This window comes from Budorcas taxicolor, chromosome 7 (assembly GCF_023091745.1).
Source record: "Budorcas taxicolor isolate Tak-1 chromosome 7, Takin1.1, whole genome shotgun sequence".
NCBI lineage: Eukaryota > Metazoa > Chordata > Mammalia > Artiodactyla > Bovidae > Budorcas > Budorcas taxicolor.
Window position 1 is genome coordinate 11,568,495 of NC_068916.1, and position 27,308 is coordinate 11,595,802.

General features: G+C 46.8%; 1 protein-coding gene across 1 annotated transcript; it reads right to left on the reverse strand.

Moving 5' to 3' along the window:
• On the reverse strand, positions 1-27,308 carry ZNF333 (zinc finger protein 333). The gene is made up of 12 exons (XM_052642722.1): positions 27,249-27,308; positions 21,412-21,455; positions 20,251-20,374; positions 19,190-19,285; positions 13,731-13,813; positions 12,467-12,574; positions 10,893-10,980; positions 6,056-6,144; positions 5,186-5,312; positions 4,675-4,770; positions 3,906-3,982; positions 1-2,819 (listed from the first exon to the last, which is right to left on the reverse strand). Exons 2-12 carry the CDS (start codon positions 21,412-21,414, stop codon positions 1,722-1,724), a joined length of 1,989 nt encoding a protein of 662 aa, XP_052498682.1. The 5' UTR covers positions 21,415-21,455; positions 27,249-27,308; the 3' UTR covers positions 1-1,721.

Below are 27,308 nucleotides of genomic sequence, written 5' to 3' on the forward strand. Positions count from 1 at the left end.
AGTGCATCATTTTCATGTAAACAAGATGTCCAGAAACAAACAACCCAGGGCTGGTACACCCACACAAGGATACCAACTGGGGAACCAGGATGGTTGTAGCTCTGGCCACAGTCTCTTCTTTTTTAATCTATTATTTTTATATGTTTAATTTGGCAGCACCATACAGCTGTGGGATCTTAGTTCCCTGACCAGGGATCAAACCCTCAGCCCTGTATTGGAAGCTCAAAGTCCTAACCACTGGACCACTAGGGAAGTCCCCCACACTCTAGACTGTGGCTTTCGCCCTCATGGTCACAGAACGCCTCCTCTAGCACCAGATATGGTGCCCGCTTGTACAAAAGGCAAGGAGAGAAAGTGAAAGTGTTAGTCACTCAGTCGTGTCTGAAGACTCTTTGTGACCCTGTGGACTATAGTCCGCCAGACTCCTCTGTTCATGGAATTCTCCAGGCAAGAATACTGGAGTAGGTAGCCATTCCCTTCTCCAGGGGATCTTCCTGACCCAGGGATTGAAGCTGGGTCTCCCACATTGTGGGCAGATTCTTCACTGTCCGAGCCACCAGGGAAGGAGAGGGATCTGGCTAAATGAAACCATTCCTTTCTGAAATCTTCCCCAGGACTCACACTCAATGATGTCTCTTGCTGGCCAAGAGAGCGTGGCCTCCCCTGCCAGCAAGGACAGGGAGGTGGAAGTATTTTAATCACGCACATTCCCTGATGGTGTAGTGGACTGAATGCGGCCCCCACCACCACCATCACCAAAAGACATGTCCACCCAGAAACTCTGGTTGTGAACTCAGTTGGGAAAGGGTCTTTGTAGATGTCATTAAATTAAAGATCTTGAGATGAGGCCATCCTGGATATCTGGGTAGACCCTAAATCCGATGATGTGTCCTTATAAGAGACACTTAGAAGACACAGGAGAGGACACAGACACACAGAGGAGAAGGCCATTTGAAGATGGAGGCAGCGATGGGGACGATGCTGCCACAAGGCAAGGCACACCTGGGGCCACCAAAAGTGGGAAGAGGCAAAGAAGCCTCCTCTCCTAGAGACTTTAGAGGGAACGTGGCCCTGCAGACACCTTGATTTCAACTTCTGCCCTCCAGAAGTATGAGAATAAAATTCTCTTGCTTTAAGCCACAAAATATATATATACATTGCATAGTCCCAATCTGAACAAATAAAACCTAGGTGATTTTGCAGGTAAGAAGGGGAAGTTTTGGCAGGCAACTACCAAGACATGCCATTTTCCAGGCAAGAGTACTGGAGTGGGTTGCTGTTTCCTTCTCCAGGGGATCTTCCCAACCCAGGGACTGAACCCAGGTCTCCCGCAGTGCAGGCAGACGCTTTACCGCCTGAGCCATCAGGGAAGCCCTAGCCCTAAAAGCAAATCTTCACAAATACTTAACATTCAACAACATAAAGATCACACACTCTGCTTGTGGTGTGTTATGTGTGTGTGTGCACGTGCTCAGTCATGTCTGAGTCTTTGTGACCCCAGGGACTGCGGCCCACCAGGATCCCTGGGATTTCCCAGGCAAGAATACTGGAGTGGATTGCCATTTCCTTCTCCAGGGGATCCTCCCAACCCAGGGATACACCCCTCCTCTCCTACACTGGCAGGCGATTCTTCACCACTGAGCCACCATATAGGATGTCGCTAAAGGAGTACTGTGAGAGATGATTACGTCCCCAGATGCTGAGTCTGTAGAAACAGGAAGTTAATCAGCAAGGGGCCCTTCCATGGGAAGAGACACAGGTAAAGGCAGGTCGCCACTCCTGACGTTTTCTCCCCTGGCGTGAATCCTCTTGTGTACGCTGAGTGAAGAGCTGTGTCGGAAGGCTTTGTCACACTGAGTGCATTCGTAGGGTCTCCCTGTGGTGTGGGTTCTCACGTGGACGATGAGGTGCGAGGACTGGCCGAAGGCTCGCCCGCACTGCGGGCAGACGTAGGGCTTCTTGCCGGTGTGGGTCCTCGCGTGTTTCCTGAGGGAGGAGGGCTCCCCGAAGGCTCGCCCGCACTCCGGGCACGGGTAGGGCTTCTCGCCGGTGTGGATCCGCATGTGACTCTTGAGGGTGGAGAGCCGACTCAGGACCTGCCCGCAGGTGGCGCACTCGTACAGCTTCTCACCAGTGTGGATCCTCTTGTGCACGTTCAGGTTGGTGCTCGTGCGGAAGGGCTTCCCGCAGTGGTTGCACTGGTAGGGCTTCTCTCTGGTGTGGGTCCGCACGTGCGTCTTCAGCGACGAGTGCTCCCGGAAGGTCTTCCCACAGTGGCAGCATTCGAAGGGCTTCTCTCCGGTGTGGGTCCTCATGTGGCTCCTCAGGGAGGATGGCTGGGTGAAAGCCTTCCCACAGTCCTTGCATGAGTAGGGCTTCTCACCCATGTGGTTCCTCTGGTGCAGGATCAGGTTGAAGTTCCTCGTGAAGGTCTTCCCACACTGGCTGCACTCGAAGGGCTTCTCGCCGCCGTGGGTCTTCAGGTGGCGCCGCAAGTTGGAGAAGTACTTGAAGGCCTGCCGGCACTCCTGACACTCGAAGCACTTCTCCGCGGTGTGCGTCTTCTCGTGACGGATGAGCTCAGAGCTGTACCTGAAGGATCTTGCACATTTGTCGCACGTGTAGGTTTTATCCCCGCTAGGGACCTTCTCAGGCACGATGAGGCGGGTGGTCCGGAGGAAGGATTTTCGGCTCTCTCGACCTTCAAACGGGTTTCCCTCAGTAGGAAATTGCGGGTACTGAAAAAGCGGTTTGATGCTGTCAAAGGGCTTCCCAAGCTCATCATATTTATAGAGGTTTTCTCCGACCTGAGGTGGCTCCTGTCAATTGAGGAAAATGGGAAGACCAGAGGCTTTACTTCAGTCACAGGTATTCTCCCACAAGCAAACTGTGTGTAGGAGAGAGGCGGTCCTATAGCTCAAACGTTTACCGGCCTCGTGTATCTCTGCCATTGCTACCCTGAGTTCCTTCAAGAGGTTTCTCTGCCACAAACAGCTATCATTTTCATTACCTTCATGGGACTTCTTAGAAAAAGATTTTTTTTTTAATTGTTCAAGGCTAAATTAAGTCTTGAATGTTCTACATTTATGTCAGATTTACAAAAATGGTAAACTTTGCACTGTTTACAACAGCCAAGACATGGAAGCAACCTCAATGTCCATCGATAGAGGGATGGATAAAGAAGATAAAGTAATGGTCTACTATTCAGCCATTAAAACGAATGAAATAATGCCATTTGCAGCCACACAGATGGACCTAGAGAGTGTCACATGGAGTGAAGTAAGTCAGAGAACTATCCTATGACGTCCCTTATACAAGGAATCTAAAAAGAAATGATATAAATGCCCTCACTTGCAAAACAGAAACAGACTCATAGACAACAGTACAAACTTATGGCTGCTGGCTGGCAGGGGGGTGGGGGGGACATGAAGGGACAGTTAGGGAGTCTGGGTTGGGATGGACATGTGCACACTGCTATATCTAAAATGGATAACAACAAGGACCTGCTGTATAGCACAGGAAACTCTGCTCAGTGTTATGTGGCAGCCTGGATGGGAGGGAGTGTGGGAGAGAATGCAGACATGTCTCTGTATGGCTGAGTCCCTTTACTGTTCACGTGAAACTGAACATTCACCTGAAACACAGCACTGTTAATCAGCTATACCCCAATACAACATACAAAGGTTTTAAAAACGGCTAGCTTTGGGGACTCTGTGAAGATACATCTTGATCTACATTTAGAGTTTTTTTCCCCCAATTCATGACATTCACAGACTCCCAACAAACTGCTTTCTCCTAGGTGAGTGCCACTTGCCTTGAATCTCTCTCTTCTGGAGTTTCTAGCCTACAGCAATCCCAGGCTTTTCCTACTGCAGATGACCAAGAATAATCCCTTTATGTCTTACCCTTTTCATGCCAATGGATGGAATTGCCGCCAAAATATCTTGATTAGGAATTGAGTCTTGGTATTGAAGATGAGGACCTGGAATGAATTAAGGGGGAGGAAATATCAAGTGCACAGGGAAGGAAACTCTGGGATCAAAAGGACCAGTAAGCTAGCTACATGCAGATTTTTTTTTAATATTGATCCTAAATATGTGAAGAAACTGAATAAGAGGAACATATCAGGACTTCCCTGGTCCAGTGGTTAAGAAACCACACTTCCAATGCAGGGGGTCAAGGTTCGATCTCTGGTTGGGGAACGAAGATCTCACATGCCACATGATGTAGCCAAAAAATAAAATTTTTTTTTAAAAAGGAACATATTAAGGAGCAAAAAAAATTTTTAAGGTGTTTGGCTATGTGAAGAGTTAAGTAATCACAGAAATAAGGAGTGGAAATAGTAGATAATTTTCTAAGAAAAGATTCCATGAAGACTGAGCCTGATGTGGAGAGAAAGTTTTAGTTAAAAACAGAGTGGGGAGGAACTGGATGAAATATACACATGAAAGTGCTAAATGTAAAAAGGAGGTAGGATAATTTAGTCTATGCTCTATGAAGCCAGAGTAAAGTATCAGAGGTAAAAAGGCAAGGGAAAGAGGAAAGAAAGTGAAATTTACTGAGGAAGCTCAACCCAACAGCCTTCCCCATCAAGGATACTGAAAGTGTTTCTAAATCTAACACACTCATCTTAGCGACCAGAGCTGGTGCTCCCCTCGCCTGCCTGGTGCTCACCTAAGTGGGCTCCTGGGAAGATCCCTCTCTCGGTGACGCAGAGCTCTTCTCTTTGCTCCAAACGGGAAGACATCCTGGTTTTGCAGAGTTGATCACCTGCTCATGGGAAAAGATGCAGGGTGTGAGCAGACTGTGCCTGCCACGCAACAGGGGCTGATACTCTGAAGTCTTCAGGGTCATTGGAGATGGGAACAGCAAAAAGGGCATGCCTACATTCTGATGTAGGCTTCCTTCACAAAGAAACTAAAGTACAAGCTCCCTCAATGGATCCCGAAGAACGGTAGAACTCTCTAACGCCCGCAATCCAGGGCCTGGCTCAAGAAGGCACTTAAGAAGCCCAGGAAGGGCAGACAGGCCTTTCATTTCCATGAGGAAGCCACAAGACTATAACAAGCACCATGAGGGCAGGACCTGTCTGTCTCTTCACCTCTGAATTCCCCAGACCAGCACAGTTCTGGGAGCCCACAGTGGCTGCAAGAATGTGTGCATGAAGCAGCAAGGCTGGCCTTACCCACAGAGGCCAGGTTCCTGTAGTTCTCCAGCATCACATCTCTGTAGAGGCTTTTCTGGGAAGAGTCTAGAAACAGCCATTCTTCCGGTGTGAACAGCACGGCCACATCTGCGAAGGTGACTGGCTCCTAAAATGCACATCCAGGGGCTCAGCCAGAGGCCAGCTCCCCCCCAGGACTTGAGAGGACAGTGAGGGGTTTGCAGGCCTGGGGAAGGGAGACTCCTGTGCACAGGATGTTCAGATATGGTTCTAAGGTCCCTCAGCTCAGGCCTCAGAACTGGAACTTTTCTCCATCTATTCTTCCCTCCAAAAATGAGAGCATCCCGAAGTGTGGCAGCTAAGGACCTCAACTTCATGACAGGACTTAGCTATTAACAATTAGCCAGGACTTCCTGGTGTCATCTGCCTGCCAATGCAGGGGACACAGGTTCGATTCCTGATCCAGGAAGATCCCACATGCCACAGGGTGACTAAGCCCACATGCCACAACTACTGAACTCAAGTGCCACAACTACTGAAGCCCGTGCACCCAGAGCCCATGCGCCACAAGAAGAGACGCCACTGCAATGAGAAGGCCGTGCACTGCAACGAACAGTGGCCCTTGCTCACTGCAGCTAGAGAAAGCCTGAGCGCAGCTACAATGACCCAGTGCAGCCAGAAGAAAATAAATGATTTACAATAAAACAACTACTAGCCTGGAAATCCTTGCCCTTAACCCCAGGGTCCAGCAAGTGAGGTCACTGCTCACCCACCACTAGAGGCCCAGTGCCTGGAAGCCTGGACACCAGCCCTGTGGGGTTGAGAAGCTCCCAGACAGGGGGAGGGGACAAGGAGGCAAAGCAGGAAGAAGAGCAAGGAGTTCTTGCTTACCTGTGGACAGGTGGTCAGTCCCCCAGGAGTCATGGCTTCTTCTTCTGTGCTCCGCTTCTGGAGCCAGGCAGGGCTCTGAGCGGACAGAGCTGCAGGAGAATAGGAGAGCCATGAGGGTCTCAGCAGCAGGGCTGAGACTGCACACCTTGACTGTGAGTGACCACAGGTGCACACACTCCCTTGGACAAACACACACACACACACACATACTGTACACTGAGACGTGCATGCACATATGCTTGCACACACCCACAGCTACTTGGGCACGTGGGCACACTCACTCACACCAGTACACACACATGCATACACTACGTGCAGAGACACATACACAAGAGATGCACCACACATACACAAGCACACACACAAACACACAGAAATATACAAAAACACACACAGCTCTTTCATCTCAGCAGCCAGTATGCCATCCAGACTAAGGAAGACACGAAAACTTAGGGGCCACATGAGCCACGGCCACATCATGGGAAACACCCAGGAAGCTGAGCTAACACTGCTGGCCTGTTTCACCACAGGATCAACTTGAACGAATATCATGCAGGAGACTTTGGGAAGTCAGTACAAGGCATTACCACTTAAAGAGGAACTAGAGCCTCTGTCCAACTGTCAAACTTGATAAACAGTTAACCTTGGTCGGTGAGAAGATCCAGATAAGTGCTGTTGAGAACAAGACTGAAGCTGTCCCTATCACTGATGTGATGTGATCAGAAAGATCTGGGGAACAAAAAGCTCCCAAAGCAGCCTGTCATCATGAAGGCCAAATTCTACAGCAGAAGAGCTGAGAAGACTAAGGGTGTGGGAGGGGCTTGCAGAGAAGGAAATGGCAACCCACTTCAGTGTTCTTGCCTGGGAAATCCCAGGGACAGAGGAGCCTGGCAGGCTACAGTCCATGAGGGCAAGAGGGGTTGGACACGACTTAGCAACTGAGCAGCACCACGCCAGCTTGAAGCCACATGGTGGGAAATTCATTAAATGGCATCAAGTACTTCCACATGGAACTCTGTTCAATGTTATGTGGCAGCCCGGATGGGAGGGGAGTTTGGAGGAGAATGGATACATGTATACGTGTGGCTGAGTCCTATATATATATGACTCAGCTTCACTGTTCACCTGAAACTATCACAACATCATTAACTGTCTATACCCCAATAAAAACTAAAACGTTTTGATTTTTAACATTAACAAGTGCTTTAAAAAAAAAGAAAAGAAACACACACACATTTCCTCCATTCCAAATCTCTGGAGCCACAGTCTTGATTCACCAACAGACTCTGAGGTTTCTACAGCGCTGCCTCTTGACTCAGCCCTGGGTCAGTTGTTCCTCCCTGATTGCAGGGGCCCTTCCTCTGCCCTGACTCTGTAGGGTTGGTACCGCCCAGGACTTACCACAAGCCGAGCACAGAGAAACCACCACTTCCCTGGGAGCCTGCCTGAGAAGGAAGTGTCCTTCCTTTCCTGTCTTCAGATCGATAACATTCCTCCCCCACACCAGGCTCCTTACTCTGGCCTGTTACAGAAGAGAAGTGATGCCCCGCCATCCCATCTCTCTATACCCCCACTTCCTCTCTCAGTGGGACCTTTCCCTCGGTCATTAAATCTGAACCATGTCCAATCCTGATCCCATGTTATTAGTTTCCCAGAGCAGCTATTAAAAAAATAATAATAATACCACAACTGGGTGGCTTAAAACAACAGAATTGTATTCTCTCAGAGTTCTGGCAGCCAGAAGTCCAGGATTAAGCCATCAGTGGGGCCACACTCCCTCTGAAACTCCAGCTGAGTCATTCCTTGCCTTTTCTTGGCTTATGGTTGTTGTTGTGATTCAGTCCTTAAGTCGTATCTGACTCTTTGCAACCCCATGGACTGCAGCACACCAAGTTCCCCTGTCCTTCACTACCTCCCGGAGTTTGCTCAGATTCATGTCCATTGAGTCGGTGATGCCATCCAACCATCTCATCCTCTGTCATCCCCTTCTCCTCCTGCCCTCAATCTTTCCCAGAATCAGGGTCTTTTCCAGTGAGTCAGCTCTTCACATCAGGTGGCCAAAGTACTGGAGCATCAGCTTCCGCATCAGTCCTTCCAATGAACATTCAAGACTGATTTCCTTTAGGGTTGACTGGTTTCATCTCCGTGCAGTTGAAGGGACTCTCAAGAGTCTCCTCCAGCACAATTCAAAAGCATCAATTCTCTGGCACTCAACTTTCTTTATGGTCCAACTCTCACATCCATGCATGACTACTGGAAAAACTTTGGCTTCTGATGATGAAGGTCAATCCTGGGCTTGTAACTGCGTCCCTCAAATCGCTGCCTCTGTTGTCATATGACCTTCGCCCCCACGTGTCCCTGTCTTCACAAGGCATCTTCCCCTTCTTAAAATGGCACAATTCATATGGGATTAGGGTCTACTGTCATGACCTCATCTTAACCTGATGTCATCTGCGAAGACCCTATTTCCAAACAAGGTCACGTTCACAGGTACCAAGGGTTAGAACTTCAATATAGATAGTCTGGTGGGAGGGGGGCTCACAATACAGCTCTAATACTCCACCTTTCCCTCTGGCTACTGTTTTATCTCTTTGTTCCCCATCATGGGCAATCTCTGTATTCATTCCCTCACCTTGTATTCAGTTCCGAAACACTACCATTCAACAACCAGCACCTCACTAGGGTCCCCTGTGACCTCCATCTACAGGGAGGATCTAGTAGAAATGTTCAGTCATCCAATCCCTCTATCTTAAAACCCACCGCCCCGGGCTTCGGAGGGCTTCCTTGGTGGCTCAGTTGGTAAAGAATATGCCTGCAATGCGGGAGACCTGGGTCAGGAAGATCTCCCTAGAGAAGAGAATGGCAACCCACTCTAGTATTCTTGCCTGAAAAATCCCATGGACAGAGGAACCTGGCAGGCTACAGTCCTTGGGGTCACAAAGAGTCGGACATGAATGAGTAACTAAACACTTCCACTTTGCTGGGCTTCAGCACCCAACCCCCAGCCTCCTCCTCCACTCCTGTTCAAGTTCCTGCCCCGTCACTTGCTGGTGTTCCATAGGGATGCCAGCATGCTTCTCCTGCATTGGCAGGTGGGTTCTTTAATGGTGAGCCACCAGGGAAGCCCCCAGTCCCCCTCCCATAAGTGCCCCCAATTTTCTGGTAAATGAATGTATACATGACCCACCAAACTATCTCAACTTGACCTCCTGAATACATTTTACATAGTTCCATGCTTCCCTCCTGTGCAGACAAAAGTTAACATAGCCCTCCTGACTGCTCTCCTTAGCAAGGCCAGCTGGCAAAGCTGGCCCTTAGCTGGCCACACAGCATGTGGGATCTTAGCTCCCCAACCAGGGATTGAACCCATGCCCCCTACATTGGAAGCATGGGGTCTTAACCACTTGACCGCCAGGGAAGTCCCAGAACTTGGATTTCGAGACAGCTCCCTTGACCCTAACTGGTAAGAGGGGCTCCCTCTGCCTAAACTGTCTGTACAAACAACGCAGTCCATGCTGGATGGCTGCTTTCTTTCCAGAAGCCTGGAGTTTAGGTATGTGCTGGGCAGATGGTGCCTACATGACCAGCCCCCAGGGAAAACCCTGGGCTCTGAGTCTACAATGAACCTCCCTGTAAATTTCACTGTGCACGTGTTGTCACGGCTTGCTGCTGAAGGAATTAAGCACGTCCTGTGTGACTCCACTGGGAGAGGACTCCGAAAGCTTGTGCCTGGGTTCCTCCAGGCATCACCCCAAAAGCCTTTTCCCTTTGCTGGTTTTGCTTTGCATTCCTTTTCTGGACAAAATCAGAGCCATGAGTACAACTGTAAGCTGAGTTTGGGGCGTGGCATTAGGGACCCCTGTCACGCCTACTCCATACACACTCCCCAGTCAGACTGTGAGCCCCCAGTGGGAGGGTGTCAGGGGTTTGTCTGCAATTGCTTCCCAGTGCCCTTCTCACCACGAGATGACAGTCTAGAGCACTTCCAGGGTACTTTAAGAGCCAAGAGTACTCCAAGTACTCCATGAGTACTTTATAGCACAGATGGCCAAAAAGCACTTGAAAAGAGGCTCAACATCGCTAGTCATTAGAGACATGCAGATCAAAACTACAGTGAAGTATCACCTCGCCCCTGTCAGAATGGCCATCATCGAAAAATCTACAAACAAGAAATGCTGGAGAGGGTGTGGGGAAAAGGGGACCCTCCTTCACGGTTGGTGGGAACGCAAATTGATACAGTCACTATGGAGAACAGTATGGAGGTGCCTAAAGAAACTAAAAATAGAACTACCATATGACTCAGCAGTCCCTCTCCTGGACATATACATGGAGAAAATCATAACTGAAAAAGATACATGCACTCCAGTGTTCACTGCAGCACTATTTACAACAGCCAGGATACCAAACCAACCTAAATGTCCACTGGAAGAGAAACGGATAAAGAAGACATGGTACTTATATACGATGGAATATTGTATGTGCTACATTTTCAGTTGTGTCCAACTTTTGCGATTCCACAGCCTGTGGCGTGCCAGGCTCCTCTGTCCATGGGATTCTCTAGGCAAGAATACTGGAGTGGGTTGCCATGCCCTCCTCCAGGGGATCTTCCCGATCCAGGGATCAAACCTACATCTCTCTTGTCTCCTGCACTGGCAGGCAGGTTCTTTACCACGAGTGCCACCTGGGGAGCCCACAAAAAATAAGATGACTTTATATATTCTCTCCCTAAAACAACGACTGCAGTCAGAAGAAAGGAAGGTGGATCCAAGTTCCCAGACACAACAGAACACAACACAGCAGGGCCCTCAGGCTGTAAGTCCACCAGGCGCTCACTCACCAGCACCCCCAGCCCTCCACAGTCTGGGGAGGCCCAGCGCAGGCTCCGGCGTGGCCACCCTCTGCATCTGCACAGCCACCTTCAGCCCCTGGACAGAGTGACAGGCACAGATTATAGAGTCACAGCGTAGGTGGGATCCGCTCACACCTGCTCACCCAGACTGAACTGGTGTGACTGGCCCTGCTTTGGGAAACATGCTAAGAGGAGGGACAAGGCTCATTCACCATGTCCAGGTTTACAACTCCTCAACACAAAGCTACTCAGTGTCATGGAATTTCAAGTCCAAGACGGGACACAGAGAGGGGGCCTGGGTAAGGAAGGGCTCATATAAGCAGCCTCTGGGAGGGGGGGACATCCTGGGGCACAGAGGAGCAGTGGATGGCCAGTAGACTGAGGGGTGAGGCAGGAGGCATGGGTGGAGCCCTGCAAATGAGAGGGTGTTAGTAAACTATTCCCAAGGGGAAAATCCCTGCTGTGGGAGAAGGGACGGGAACCCTCCTACACCAACGGCCACTCCCTCAGGAAAGGTGTTTAAACCAACTTGTGTATTTTTTTTTTATTTCTATTTACGTTTGGCTGTGCTGGGTCTTCATTGCTGTGCCTGGGCTTTCTCTAGTTCTGGTGTGCAGCACTCTCTAGTTGTGGGGAGGGGATTCTCACTACAGTGGCTTCTCTTTTTGCAGAAAACAGGCTCAATAGCTGTGGCTCTTAGGCTCTAGAGCTCGGGCTCAGTAGTGGTGGTGCACGGTCTTAGTTGCCCCGTGGCACGTGGAATCTTCCTGGACCAGGGATCGAACCCGTGTGCCCTGCGTTGGCAGGTGGATTCTTAAACCACTGGACCACCAGGAAAGCCCCTGACTTGCTTACTATAGGATGTCTCTGGCCTCCATGTCCAGCAGGAGGCTGGGTCGAGAACTAACAGTGGCTCTGGGCAAGGTGGTGGCGCTAGGGCCAGGAGGAGCAGTCAGAGGCAGGTTTATATTTCGGAGGAAAAGATGGCAGGACTTGGTGGAGGATGGGAAGCAAATGTGGCTGGTCCCTCAGGGCCGGTGATGGGTGGGAGACAGGGGAGAATAGGCCCCTTCTCCTCAGGGCAGGGCTCCAAGCACACCTTAAAGTGTCCTTCTCTGTAACTCTCTCCACCTCAGAACCAAAACACAAGGCCCCAAGCCCAGAGCATGGTTACCAGCCTGGACACTCTCCACAAAGCCCTTGGGTCACAGGACCTGCTCATTCCTGCAGGTTTCCTGGCCGTGGAAAGGATGGAAGGATTGAAAAGGAAATCTGGACCCAGAGAGGCAAGACCTGGACCCTGGGTGCAACCCCCTCCCCTAGGACTGCCCTGGGCCTGACACCACACTGGGGATAATTACACTCAATGCAGAAACACCAAGGCCTGGTCAGTAGTTCTCACCAGGAGCTAAGCCTGAGCCTCCAGCATGTTCCCCATTTCCAATCTAGTTGGTCTTCCATTCCTCCCTCCCTCCGGCCTCCCCACTTACAGACATATCCTGAACCTTGGGCCTTCTTGGCAGGGGCTGGGACCCTCCTAGCAGACCACCTCCCAGACTTACTGCATATTCAGAAGACTGCTGGAGAGCTGACCAGTCCTCTGGAGCCGGAGGCATCACCTCCTCTTCCATCTCAGACTTGATCTCTATCTTCAGGTCCAGCTCTGGCCCCTGGGAAAAGGAATGGAGGGTGCTAAGCAGGAAGAGGTGGTATGGAGGCCGTCCTCACCATAAGAGACCCAAAGTTTGGGGGTAGTGCCATCAGAATTTGGGGTCCGTGGGACTTCCCTGGTGGTCCAGTGGCTAAGACTCTGCACTCCCAATGCAGTAGGCCTGGATTCTATCCCTGGTCAGGGAACTAGATCCCACTTGTCACAACTAAAGTGTTAATTGCTCAGTCATGTCTGACTCTTTGCGACCCCATGGACTGTAGTTCGCCAGGTTCCTCTACCCGTGATTCTCTAGGCAAGAATACTGGAGTAGGGTGCCATTCTCTGCTCCAAGGGGATCTTCCCGACCCAGGGATTGAACCTAGGTCGGTCCCACATTGCAGGCAGATTCTTTACTGTCTGAGCCACCAGGGAAGCCCATGTCACAACTAAGACCCAGCCAAATTAATTAATTAAGAAAAGAATTTGGGCAACGTGGTTCTGGCAGTTTCAGACCTGGCAACTCCCCTACTTCACTGTGGGCACCAGCCAACAAGGGTCTCTGAGGACCAATTGCACCAAGGACTTGGATGCACACACCTGATCCTTTTCTGGTTCTGGGGGACCCGTGGCTGGAGGGTAGACCACCAACCCTCAGAGGCACTGCGAGATATTTTACTACAAAGATTTTTGCTTTGTTCCGGGCAGCACTGCACAGCTTGTGAGATCTTTGTTCACCAACCAGGGATTAAACTTGAGACCCTGGCAGTAAAACTGCAGAGTCCTAACCACTAGACTGCCAGGGGAGTCCCTAAAAAGGTTTTTACAGAAAAGTTGGGAGCACTTAGTTCTGAATATGAACACTGTTCTGTGTTTTCCTAGGTTCTGTATCTGCCTACCTGGCATCTGTCAGTCACAGGGCCACAGTCAGTTATCCACATCTCCCGTGACCCACAGTCCACACTCTGAACCACCTCCTTTATGCAATTCTCACACATCAAGCCAATATTCCCTCCACCCTAAATCACCCAAGATGGGCGCTCCCTCCAGATACTTCATGTCCTGGAGGAAACACCTTGGCTCAAGTGTCTGCCTGGCCCTGGTGTGCACATCCAACTCAGCTACTCCTCACCTTCTCCTATGACAGGGAATGAAGAATCGTCCCCCATGAGTCTTACCATTTGGAAATCATAGGATGAGTTTTCCTCTGAAATATCCTGCAGAGGAGTAGGCTCTTTCGGTGTCAATTGAGATTCCCAGTCTAAAATGAATGGGGGAAAAAAAAAACTATCTTATTTCAGAAAGAAGTCATGGTATGAAACTGACACACACCTTTTTTTTTTTAATACTGACCCTAAACTTGGGACAATACTGAAAGGTAGAAGGTATCAGTGAGCAAGCTTGTGTTGTGCTGTGTGCCCAGTCGTGTCCAACTCTTTGTGACCCCCTGGACTGTAGCCCGCCAGGCTTCCCTGTCCATGGGATTCTTCAGGCAAGAATACTGGAAGGGGTTGCCATTTCCTCCTCCAGGGGACCTTCCCGATCCTGGGGATAGTCTCTTGTGTCTCCTGCATTGGCAGGTGGATTCTTTACTGCTGCAGTGAGCAAAGGGAGATTCTAAAGAGTAGGGCTGTGTGTAGAGCTGGGCAGTGACGGGATGAGGCGGAAACCAGAGGCTTTTCCTGGTAAAAGAATTCATGGAGACTTTTTTAATATTTATTTATTTTTGGCTGTGCTAGGTCTTCACTGTGGCCCGTGGGATCTTCACTGCAGCATGCGGGATCTTTCGCTGCCGTGCGTGCGCCTCTCTAGTTGTGGTCCACAGGCACATGGGCTCTGCAGCTCAAGGGCTCTCCAGTTGTGGCACTGGGGCTTAGTTGCCCCTCGCTATGTGGGATCTCAGTCCCCTGACAATGTATGGAGCCCACATCCCATACACTGGAAGGTGGATTCTTAACCACTGGACTACCAAGGAAGTCCCCTCCATGGAGATTTAGACTGATATTGCCAGAAAGAGTGTTATCAGAGAAACAAGATGTAATCAAACAAGAAATATATATATAGAAATGTTCAATATAAAGATGAACCTGGTATACCTCAATACAAAATTAAAAGTTTGAAGAAGAAAAAAATTTTTTTTAAAAAAAAGACAAACTTGTGACTTCCCTGGTGGTCCAGTGGTTAAGGCTCCACACTGCCAATGCAGGGGACCTGGGTTCAATCCCGGGTCAGGGAACTAAGATCCCATATGCCACTGCAAGTAAAGACCCTTTGTGCTGCAACTAAGATCTGCCACAACCAAATAAATAAATAAATATTTTCAAATTAAAAAAAAAACTAAACAAAAAGTGTGTGTGACATGCAGAAATCAGAATCCTCACCCACCACTGGGGGAAAGGTAAATTAGTGTCCTTAATCTCAAAAGAGGGTAACAGAGGATCAGAGGTTGGATGGCATCACCAAAACAATAGACATGGACTTGGGCAAACTCAGGGATATCGTGAATGACAGGGAAGCCTGGTGTGCTACAGTCCATTGGGTCACAAAGAGTTGGACATGACTTGGCGACTGAACAAGAACAACAAATCTCAAAAGCAGTTTGACTGAATTGAAGCTGTGATCAAAAATCTCCCAAAAAACAAAAGCCCATGACCAGATGGTTTCACAGGAGAATTCTATCAAACATTTAGAGAAGAGATAATGCTTGTCCTTCTAAAACTCTTTCAAAAAACTGCAGAGGAAGGAACATTTCCAAACTCATTCTACGAGGCGACCATCACCCTGATACCAAAACCAGACAAAGACAACACACAAAAAAAGAAAACTACAGGCCAATGTCACCGATGAACATAGATGCAAAAACCCTCAACAAAATTTTAGCAAACGGAATTCAGCAACACACCATAAAGATAAACTTGTGACTTCCCTGGTCAAGTTGGGTTTATTCCAGGAATGCAAGGATTCTTCAATATACACAAATCAATCAATGTGATATACCATATTAACAAATTGAAAGATAAAACCATATTATCATCTCAATAGATGCAAAAAAAGCCTTTGACAAAATTCAGCACCAATTTATGATTAAAACTCTTCAAAAAATGGGCATAGAAGGAACTTACCTCAACATAGTAAAGGTCATACATGATAAGCCTACAGCAAACATTATTCTCAATGGTGAAAAACTGAAAGCATTCCCCCTAAGATCAGGAACAAGAAAAGGGTGTCCACTTTCATCACTATTATTCAACACAGTTCTGGAAGTCCTAGCTACAGCAATCAGAAAAGAAAAAGAAATGAGGAATCCAGATCAGAAAAGAAGAAGTAAAGCTCTCACGGTTTGCAGATGACATGATACTGTACATGGAAAACCCTAAAGATAGTGTCAGAAAATTACTAGAGCTAGTCAATGAATTTAGCAAAGTTGGAAGATACAAAATCAATATACAGAAATCAGTTGCATTTCTATATACTAACAATGAAAAATCAGAAAGAGAAATTAAGGAATCAATCTCATGCACCATTGCAACAAAAAGAATTAAAAATCTAGGAATAAACTTACCTAAGGAAACAAAAGAACTGTACAAAGAAAATTATAAGACACTAATGAAAGAAATCAAAGACAGCATAAACAGATGGAGAGATATTCTATGTTCCTGGGTAGGAAGAATCAATATTGTAAAAATGACTAGACTACCACATGAAATCTACAGATTCAGTGCAATCCCTATCAAACTACCAATGGCCTTTTTCACAGAACTAGAACAAAAAAATTTCACAATTCATATGGAAACAGAAAAGACCCCAAGCAGCCAAAGCAGTCTTGAGAAGGAAGAATGGAGCTGGAGAAATCAACCTTCCTGGCTTCAGATTATACTACAAAGCTACAGTCATCAAGACAGTATGGTATTGGCACAAAAACAGAAATATAGACCAATGGAACAAGATAGAAAGCCCAGAAATAAACCCATACACGTATGGGTACCTTATTTTTGACAAAGGAGGCAAGAATATACAATGGGGAAAAGACAGACTCTTCAATAAATGGTTCTCAGAAAACTGGACAGCTACATGTAAAAGAATGAAATTAGAACACTTCCTAACACTATACACAAAGATTAAACTCAAAATGGACTAAAGACCTAGGTAAGACCAGAAATTATAAAACTCTTAGAGGAAAACATAGACAGAACACTCTCTGACATAAAGCAAGATCTTCTATGGCCCACCTCCGAGAGTAACGGAAATAACAAGAGTAAACAAGTGGGACTTGATTAAACGTAAAAGCTTTTGCACAGCAAAGGAAACTATAAGCAAGGTGAAAAGACAACCCTCAGAATGGGGAAAATAATAGCAAATGGAAGAACTGACAAAGAGTTAATTTCCAAAATATATAAGCAGCTCATACAATTCAATGCCAGAAAAACAAACAATCCAATCAAAAAGTGGGAAAAAGACCTAAACAGACATTTCTCCAAAGAAGACATACAGATGGCTAACAAACACATGAAAAGATGCTCAACACTGCTCATTATTAGAGAAATGCAAACCAAACCACAATGAGATATCACCTCACACCAGTCAGAATGGCCATCAAAAATAAATGCTGGAGAGGGTGTGGATAAAAGGGAACACCCTTGCACTGTTGGTGGGAATGTAAATTGATACAGACACTATGAAAGACAATATGGAGATTCCTTAAAAACTAAGAATAAAACCACCATATGACACAGTAATCCCACTCCTAGGCATATACCCTGAGGAACCCAAAATCGAAAAAGACACATGCATCCCACTGTTCATTGCAGCACTATTTACAATAGCTAGAACACAAAGCAACCTAGATGTCCGTTGACAGATGAATGGATAAAGAAATTGTGGTACATATACACAATGGAATATTACTCAGCCATAAAAAGGAACTCATTTGAGTCAGTTCTGATGAGGTGGATGGACCTAGAATCTATTATACAGAGTGAAGTAGGTCAGAAAGAGAAAGATAACTATCGTATTCTAACGCACATATACAGAATCTAGAAAAACAGTACTGAAGAATTTATTTACAGGGCAGCAATGGAGAAAGAGACATAGAGAACAGACTTATGGAGATGGGGAGAGGGGAGGAGAGGGTGAGATGCATGGAAAGAGTAACATGGAAACTTACATTACCACCCGTAAAATAGATAGCAAACAGGAATTTACTGTATGTCTCAGGAAACTCAAACAGGGGCTCTGTATCAACCTGGAGGGATGGGTTGGGGAGGGAGATGGGAGGGAGGTTCAAAAGGGAGGGGATATATGTATACCTATGGCTGATTCATGTTGAGGTTTGACAGAACACAACAGAATTCTGTAAAGCAATTATCCTTCAATAAAAAAATAAATTAAAAAGAAAAAAAAATGTTTTAAAAGCAAGTTGGCAGTTCCTCAGAAAGTTTAACAAAATGACCCAGCAATTCCACACCTAAGTGGAATTCTCACACTCAAGGGAAACGAAAACACATCCACAAAACTTCTTGCTCGCAAATGTTCAGAGTGGCACTACTCACAGTCACCAAAAGTGAAAACAAACATCCACCACCTGATGAATGGATCAACAGAATGTGGTCCTTCCACAAGGAGGACTGCCATTCGGCCTTAAAAAGCAATGAAGCCTCTCATGCTATGACATGAAGGAGCCTCAAAAAACATGATGCTGAGTGAAAGAAGACAGATATGGATGTATGAGTCCATCTGTGTGAAATGTCCAGGACAGGCAAATCCAGAGACAGAAGGTGGATTAGCGGTTGCTGGGGGCTGCGGGAGGAGGGATGGGAAGTGACCGCTAATCAGTAAAGGGTTTCTCTTTGAGGTGATGGAAGTGTTCCAGAGCTGGATAGTGGTGATGGTTGCACAACTTTGTGAATATACTAAAAACCTGTGAACTGTACACTTTAAAAGGGTGAAGTCTACAGTGTGTGAATATCTCAATTTAAAAAAAAAAAGACAAGTTGATTTGCAGGGCAGGAATAGAGACACAGACATAGAGAACAGACTTGTGTACACAGCGGGGGAAGGAGAGGGTAGGACGAATTGAGAGAGGAGCACTGAAACATATACATTACGTATGCAAAACAGATAGCAAGTGGGAAGTTGCTGTGTAACACACGGAGCTCAACCAGTGCTCTGACAACCTAGAGTGGTGGCATGGGGTCGGGGGGGTGGGACGGAGCTTCAAGAGAGAGTGGATGTGTGTATACTTGTGGCTGATTTGCATTGTGGAATAGCAGAAGCCAACACAACACTAAAGCAATTATCCTCCAATTTTAAAAACAGTATACACTTAAAAAAACCTTAAAAAATAGAAATTGAAACAGATCTTTTTTTCAACTCTTTTATTTATTTTTAATTGGAGGATAACAGCTTTACAACGTTGTGCTGGTTTCTGCCATACATCAACATGAATCTGAAACCAACAATTAGAGGAGAGTCAGAAAGTGAAAAAAGGAAGAGTTAAAGGAACTCACCCCAAACAGTCTTATTTCCCCTCAGAATAAAGAATCTTACAAATACTCTCAAACTGACACTTCCCAGCAGCACCCACCCCTCAACCCCAGTCTGGGTGGGTCACGACACCCTATGCCGCCGGGGAACTTACCCACACCCGTGGCATAGAGAACACCGTGCTCTGCTGCTTTCAGCTCTTCTCTTGGCTCCACCTGGGAGACAAGACTGGCTTTGCATGGTGGAGTCCCTGCTGCTGGAGAAGGACATATGGGCCAAGGGAGGAAGGGCTTGCAGAGGAAAATAAATGCTTCCCCAGCCTGCCCACTCTCCACCTGGGCCTTAGCTCCTGAAGCCAAGCAAGTAGGCGGGGACCTAAGCAATCACATTCAATTGTTTTTTAATGAATTCAATGAGGTTCCTTTACAAGGGCCCAAACCACAAACACTCTCCTCTCTGCCCTTCCGAACTGAGGTTCTCTAAGTTCCAAGGCCAAACTCAAGGAGACCCATGCAGGTCCTGACCATGGAGAAAGTATCAGTCGCTCAGTCGTGTCCAACTCGTTGCAACCCCTATGAACTGTAGCCCGCTAGGCTCCTCTGTAGTTCCTCTGTCCATGGAATTCTCCAGGCAAGAACACTGGAGTGGGTAGCCATTCCCTCCTCCAGAGGATCTTCCTGACCCAGTGACTGACCCTGAGTCTCCCGCAATGCAGGCAGATTCTTTACCATCTGAGCCACCAGGAAGCCCTGACTATAGAGAGAATGAAGTCCACTCGGTGCATGCAGCTGTTATCCTATGAAAGCCCATGAATGACGAACCTTATGAAACCCACATCGCATCACTGTGGCCACATGGCAGGCACTTAAAGGGCATTTGCAGGGTTCCCCGCCTACCAATGCAGGAGACGTGGTGGGTTCAGTGTCGAGTCCAGGAAGACCGCTCATGCTGTGGGGCCACTAACCCCATGCACCACAACTACTGAGCCAGTGCTCTGGAGCCAGGGAGCCACAACTACTGAAGCCTGCGCATCCCAGAGCTTGTACTCCACAATAAGAGAAGTGGCTGCAGTGAGAAACCCGCGCACCACAACCAGAGTAGGTCCCCCTCGCCCCAAGTAAAGAAAGACCCAGCACAGCCATAAATAAATAAATAATTTTTAAAAACAAAAAGAGCCTCTGCATACAGGAAGAACCAGAGTAGCGAAAGCCTTACCCCTGGCCGCTGGGGTCCTGCAGTTGTCCTGCAGCACGTGTCTGCACAGGTTCCTCCCAGCATCGTCCAGCAACGTCCACTCCTGGATCAGCTCCATCGCCACATCCTCTAAGGTGACTGATTCCTAAGGCAGCGCATGTATTGTGGCTCAGCAAGGACCACCCCCACCATTCTACAGAATGAGGGTTTATCCCTTGGGGAAGGCAGACCCAGTGAGAGAATATTCAGTGTTCTCTGCAAAGCTGGGCTCAGCAAACCTGGCCTGCCTCCTGTTTGTCTAAATAAAGTTTTATTGGCACATGGCCACACCCATCTGTTCATCTCTGTGGTTGTCACTGTGCTACTAGGGCAAAACTGAAGAGTTGCTGGGACAGAGCTCATATGGCGTACCCAACCAAAAATAATTACTTTCTTTTAACATTTGGACAAATCTGAAAGTATAAGCGTTGGCTCTCTGCTGCTGCACTATCCAGTGATGACAGAGCCTGTTCTTCTCAGCTTTACTGAGGTTTTCCTGAACTCTTTATTCAAGGCATCAGAAGTTTGAGCTTGCTCTTTTCATTTTCAAGAAGTCCCTAGGACGAGTCATTGTTTTATCCCTGTTAAAACTGGACTTCCATTGCATCTGGGAAACGTGATGGCCTTTTAATCTCGGAATTCTCTGGAACAGCACTGACTGGTAAAGCTCTCTGTCATGAATGGAATGTTCTATGCCTGCACTTTCCAAAAAAAGGCAGCCACCAGCACGTGTGGCTCCTGAGCACTTGAGAAATGTGGTTTGGTAACTGAGAAGCTAAGGTTTAAATTTTGTTGGATTTTAATTAACCTTAATTTTTAGAGCCATGTGTGTTTTCGGTAGGTCTCACAAGCGATGGCAGGGATGGCCGTGGAGGAGTTCTGTGGCTGCCGGCTCAATCTGAGCCCCCTCACTGCCATTAGACTCCGGAATTAGGTACCAAACCCCAGGATTGCTTTGGGAACCCTCCATCCAAGCCAGTTCCCTCTGGAACTGCAGGTCATGCACTGAAAGAGGCTAAAACGTCCCGGGGATGGGGCTAAAGATGCTCCACACTTCCCTCCCCTTTCCGAGAGAGCAGACAGGGCCCCCAGTACAAGATTATCCCACCCCTACAACCATCCAGACTCAATCTTCCCCCTCACCATGATACCAGCGCCAGGGTATAAAGTTTCAGTGTGTGTCCTTCCTGCAATAAGAAAGACGGAGGTAAGAGGAGAAACGAGAGGAAGCAGAACACCAAGCAGGGGTTTGGCCCGGGTGATTAATTCCCTTTCTGTGGACCATGAGCAGGGCGCCAAGCCAAACAGCCAAATTACTCAGAAATTTACTTCAATACGCAACATATTGGGCCCCTCATCATCTTTCACACCACAGGCCCTGACCATTTCTACCGACTCCTCTCACGTAATAAAAGGACCACCTCTCGTCTTTGTTGTTGTTGTGCGGTCACTAAGCTGTGTCCGACTCTTTGCAGCACCATGGACTGTAGCCCACCAGGCTGCTCCTGTCCGTGCGATTTCCCAAGCAAGGATACTGGGGTGCATTACCATTTCCTCTGAACTTGAGTCTCCTGCATTAGCAGGCAGATTCTTTACCACTGAGCCACCTGGGAAACTCCCTTAAAACACCTCAAGGGACTCCCCTGACAGTCTGGTAATTAAGACTTCGCCTTTCAATGCAGGGGGTTCGAGTTCTATCCCTGGTCAGGCAGCTAAGATCCCACATGCCCAATGGCCAAGAAACCAAAACAAAACAGAAACATCATTTTTAACAGATTAAATGATTATAAAAAGTCCACATCAACAACAACAACAAAAATTTTTTTAACAAAAAAACCTCTAACACTTTCTACTTTTCCTCCATTACCCTTATCAAGTTGGGATTTTTATATGTATTTGTTTAGGTGAGTTTGCCTCTCTCTCCAACAATAACGTAAATCCTCCAAGTACAGAACTGTGTCCTTAAAATTAAAAGACGCTTGCTCCTTGAAAGAAAAGCTGTCACAAACCTAGACAGTGACCTAAAAAGCACAGAAATCACTTTGCTGACAAAGGTCCGTGCAGTCAAAGCTACGGTTTTTCCAGTAGTCATGTACAGATGTGAGAGTGGGACCATAAAGAAGGCTGAGTGCCAAAGAATAGATGCTTTCGAGCTGTGGTGTTGTAGAAGACTCTTGAGAATCCCTTGGACAGCAAAGAGATCAAACCAGTCAATCCTAAAAAAATTCAACTCTGAATAATCATTCGAAGGACTGATACTGAAGCTGATGCTCTAATACTTTGGCCACCTGATGTGAAGACCTGACTCACTGGAAAAGACCCTGATCCTGGGGAAGATTGAGGGCAGGAGGAGAAGGGGGTGACAGAGAATGAGATGATGGATGGCATCACTGACTCAATGGACATGAGTTTGAACTAACTCCGGGATATGGTGAAGGACAGGGAAGCCTGGGGTGCTGCAGTGCACAGGGTCACAAAGAGTCGGTCACAACTTAGTGACTAAACAACAACCACCACTTTCTTCAGGACTCCAAATCCTGCCACCAGCACAGCACTTGATGTGTACTTTACATATTAGAGGTTGGCAAACTTTTTCTATAGATGGCTAGATAGTAAATAGCTTAGGATTTGTGGGCCACAGGACTTCCCTGGTGGTCCAGTGGCTAAGACTCTGCACTCCCAATGCAGGGGGCCCAGGTTTGATCCCTGGACAGGAACTATATCCTACATGCCACAACTAAGAGTCTACATGGTGGGCTTCCCTGGGGGCTCATGGTAAAGAATACACCTGCCAATGCAGGAGACACGGGTTCGATCCGTGATCAGGGAAGATCCCACTTGGCTCACAGCAACTAAGCCTGTGCACCACAACTATTGAGCCTATGCTCTGGAGCCTGGGAATTGCAACTACTAAGCCCACGTGCTACAACTCTGAAGCTCACATGCCTAGAGCCTGTGCTCCGCAACAAGAGAAGCCACCACAATGAGAAGCCCATGCACCACAACTAGAGAGTAGCCCCTACTTGCCACAACTAGAGGAAAGTCTGTGCAGCAACAAAGACCCAGCACAGTTAAAAATAATAAATAAATAATGAAATTAGGAAACTGAGGAAAAAAAGTCTGTGGCCACATGTATGGCAACTATTTAATTGTGACTGTAGCACAGAAACAGCCATAGGGAGCATGTAAACATATGGGGAGCATGTAAACATATGTGTTCCAATGAGTGAATGAGTGAGTCACTCAGTCGTGTCCAACTCTTTGTGACCCCATGGACTGTAGCTTGCCAGGCTCCTCTGTCCATGGAATTCTCCAGGCAAGAATATTGTGTTTTCTCGTGTTCAAATAAAACTTTATTAATAGAAACTAGCACTGGAGCAGTTTTGGCCCACAGGTCACAGTTTGCCAACCCCTACTCTGTATCATGGGCTTCCCTGGTGGTTCAGATGGTAAAGAATCTGCCTGCAATGCGGGAGACCCGGGTTCAAAACCTGAGTTGGCAAGATCCCCTGGAGAAGGGAATGGCAACCCACTCCAGTACTCTTGCCTGAAGAATTCCATGGACAGAGGAGCCTGCCGGGCCCCAGTCCATGGGGTCACAAAGAGTCAGACACAACTGAGCGACTAACTTATACACTTACTCTATATCATGTGGTAGAGAGAAAACATCAAACACCAAATACTCTAATTCTACCTCCTACACATCTTAAACATGCCAGCCTTTCCAATTTCACCATCATCACCAAACCCCAACTTTTTCAGCTCCAAAATCATCTGAGTTCTGAACTTACAAAAGCTTCTATACATGTGGACTCTGCATTCATTCTTATCCATCCTAAACTCCATGCTGAATCCAGAAGCTAGTGTTTTGTTTAAATTATCAACAAAATCATATTACTCCGTATTTAAAACTCTGATTCAACGGCTTCCAAATGGCCTTAGAACAAGGTCCAAAGCTTACCATGATCTTCCATGCCACTCAACACTTTCACTCCACACTTGGCTTTCTGTTTTAACTTTCTCCATCTTTTCTCAGCTCCTGGAACACACCAGGCTTTGTACTGCCTGAGAGATTATGCTTCTGTGGTTCTTTCAAATCTCCTCCCTACTCTGATTCCACAGCCTCTTTGTCTAGCTATATACAACGCATCTTTCAGGTTCAAACGTTTGTCTGTTTTAAGATACTTTTCCTGACTTTCTTAAGTTCTCCTGATTTGTGTTTTCTATTGGTTTGGCCAAAAAGTTCAAAAGGAATTTTGTGTAACATCTTACGGGTGTGTCAACTACAACTGGCACTTGTCAAGGGCATCAGCCATCTGCCTCTCCTGGGACTGTATCCTGTGATGCTGCTGGGGCTGCCACTGACTTTTGACATGCCCTGAAGAGAGTTCAGGGTGGAGAATACATGAGGTGATATGCCTCAGGAAAACTGGTGGGACAGGTCTTCAGATAAATATTTTTAGGAACTGGTTTTATGAACCCAATCTTTTCATCTCCTCATATCTAGTAAAGCACTAACTCCCTTCATGGTGACATCAGCGCCTCATGACTAGCAGAAAACTTTCTGTAAAGTAAGTACCTGGTTGCACTGAACTCTCCCTTCACCAAAATCTTATATATTGACCTTCCTCCCCTACCTCTTGGGAACAGTTTCTCAGAACTATCTGAGGTGCTATCTCCTGGGCTGCAGTCCTCAATTTTCCCCCAAATAAAACAATGCACAACTCTCAAGTTGTGCAATTTTTCACATTATGCAATATTTTTAAGTCGCCACACACATCACCCTTATTGTTAATTTAAAATCTATCTTCCCAGCCAGACTAAAACGTCTGCAGGGGCAAGTGCTAAATCTATTTGGGTCACATTGTTTCCCCTGTTCAGGGTCCAGTTCATCGGCCCCCCTCCAATGAAAATGTGCCCAAAAAATCAACTCAAGAATAAATCAGTATAGCTAAATTAAAAAGGCACGTGCCTACATCACACACACACAAACCCACCACCACCACCACCACCACAAAAATAAAAATAATTTTAAATGCCTGATATAAAATCACACCACCAAATTTTAGGTATCTTTAAGAAACATTGATTCTTTCTAAAAAGACACAGTGGGACATGAATTCTCTGAAAAGAAATACCTCACTCATTAAATCAAAATCTGACATTTAATTTTCCTCCAGAATTAATTTCTTCCTCATTTCTTATTAGAAGTGAGTCTTAAATGCAAATCAAAACCACAATGAGGTACCATCTCATGCAGGTCAGAACGACTGCCATCTACAAACAAAAGTCTACAAATAATAAATGCTGGAGAGGGTGTGGAGAAAACAGAACCCTGTTACACTGTTGGTGGGAATGCAAACTAGTACAGCCAGTATGGAGAACAGTGTGGATTCTCTAAAAAACTGAAAATAGAACTGCCATACAACCCAGCAACCCCACTGCTGGGCATACACACCAAGGAAACTAGAATTGAAAGAGACACGTGTACAATGTTCATCGCAGCACTGTTTACAATAGCCAGGACATGGAAGCAACCTAGATGTCCATCAGCAGATGAATGGATAAGAAAGCTGTGGTACATATACACAATGGATTATCCATTAAAAAAAACGCATTTGAGTCAGTTCTAATGAGGTGGATGAAACTGGAGCCTATTATACAGAGTGAAGTAAGTCAGAAAGAAAAACACCAATACAGTATATTAAAACATATATATGGAATTTAGAAAGATGGTAACAATGATCCTATGTGTAAGACATCAGAAGAGACATGGACATAAAGAACAGACTTTAGGACTTAGTGGGAGAAGACGAGGGTGGGATGATTTGAGAGAATGGCATTGAAACATATATATTACCATATGTGAAACAGATGACCAGTCCAAGTTCAATGCATGAAACAGGGCACTCAAAACTGGTGCACTGGGACAACCCAGAGGGATGGGATGGGGAGGGAAGTGGCGGGGGGGGGGGTTGGGACAGGGGACACGTGTACACCTGTGGCTGATTCATGTCAATGTAGGGCAGTATTGTAAAGTGATTAGCCTTCAGTTAAAATAAATTAATTTTAAAAAGTGAGTCTTAACCTATTATTTAAAAAAGACATTCAATTTACTGCCAACTCAACTTCAGTTCACAGGACTAACAAACCTTATGTTCTTTTTCCTGGCATCGCAAGTTTTGAAGCCTTCTGCTGATTTACAGGCTGGAGCCAACTTGGAAAGAACTAAATAACCTTAGTTTTCATTGATGTTAGTAAGACTTGTGACATAAGTGAAAATAGCTTTTATTAAGACTCGCTTCCTTTGCAGTAAGTAAAACTGATACAAAGTAAAAGTCACAAATTTAAAGCGCTTTTGAAGGAAAGAAAGGAAAGAAGGAAAGAGAAAGAAAACCAAAGGGAAAGGAAAACTAACAGGTCCTAAACTAAAGAACTGCAAATTATCAGTCGCAAAAAAAAAAAAAAAAAAAAAAAAAAATCATCTAATTCATCCTTCGATAGAAAGTACATTCCATTTTTCAAATCCACATGCCAAGTCACTCAAACGAATTTGCACAGGTAGACTCAGCCCTAAATTTCCTTGGGCAGAGCTGGATAATCTGAAACGCAATATGCAACAAACAGTGGTTAATTAATAAAAAAATTCTCCTGCATAAAAGAGATACAGTAGGCCTACAAATCCGGAAGGACAAGTGAATGCTGGAGCCAGCTGGTGCCCCACTCCTTCGCTGCGGGACCTGGACTATACTTCGTGATTTCCCGCGCAATAAGTGGATGACAGTCCTGTCTCCCCAAACAAGGAGTACCTGAGCGCGACAGACGGGAGAGGGGAAGCTCAGCTGCACAGCCAAGCTATGCGGTAGCCGCCCCAGCCCCAGGCGGACCGCGGGGAGGAAGTCCCTTGGCCAGCTAGTGCGTTCTAGACTCTGAGACCCCTCCCCGCTCCCGCCGAGCATTCCCGAGGGGATGGGCCGCACCTGCAGACTGGCCGGAGACACTCCCACCGCAAGGCGCCGCGCGGTCCAGCACAGCCACCT

Excerpts from the sequence above, each read along its gene's own strand:
- ZNF333 (XM_052642722.1), bottom strand. Across the intron at positions 5,313-6,055 it reads GACTGACCACCTGTCCACAG|GAGCCAGTCACCTTCGCAGA; the intron begins GTAAGCAAGAAC and ends TGTGCATTTTAG. Across the intron at positions 4,771-5,185 it reads CAGGAACCTGGCCTCTGTGG|GTGATCAACTCTGCAAAACC; the intron begins GTAAGGCCAGCC and ends TCCCATGAGCAG.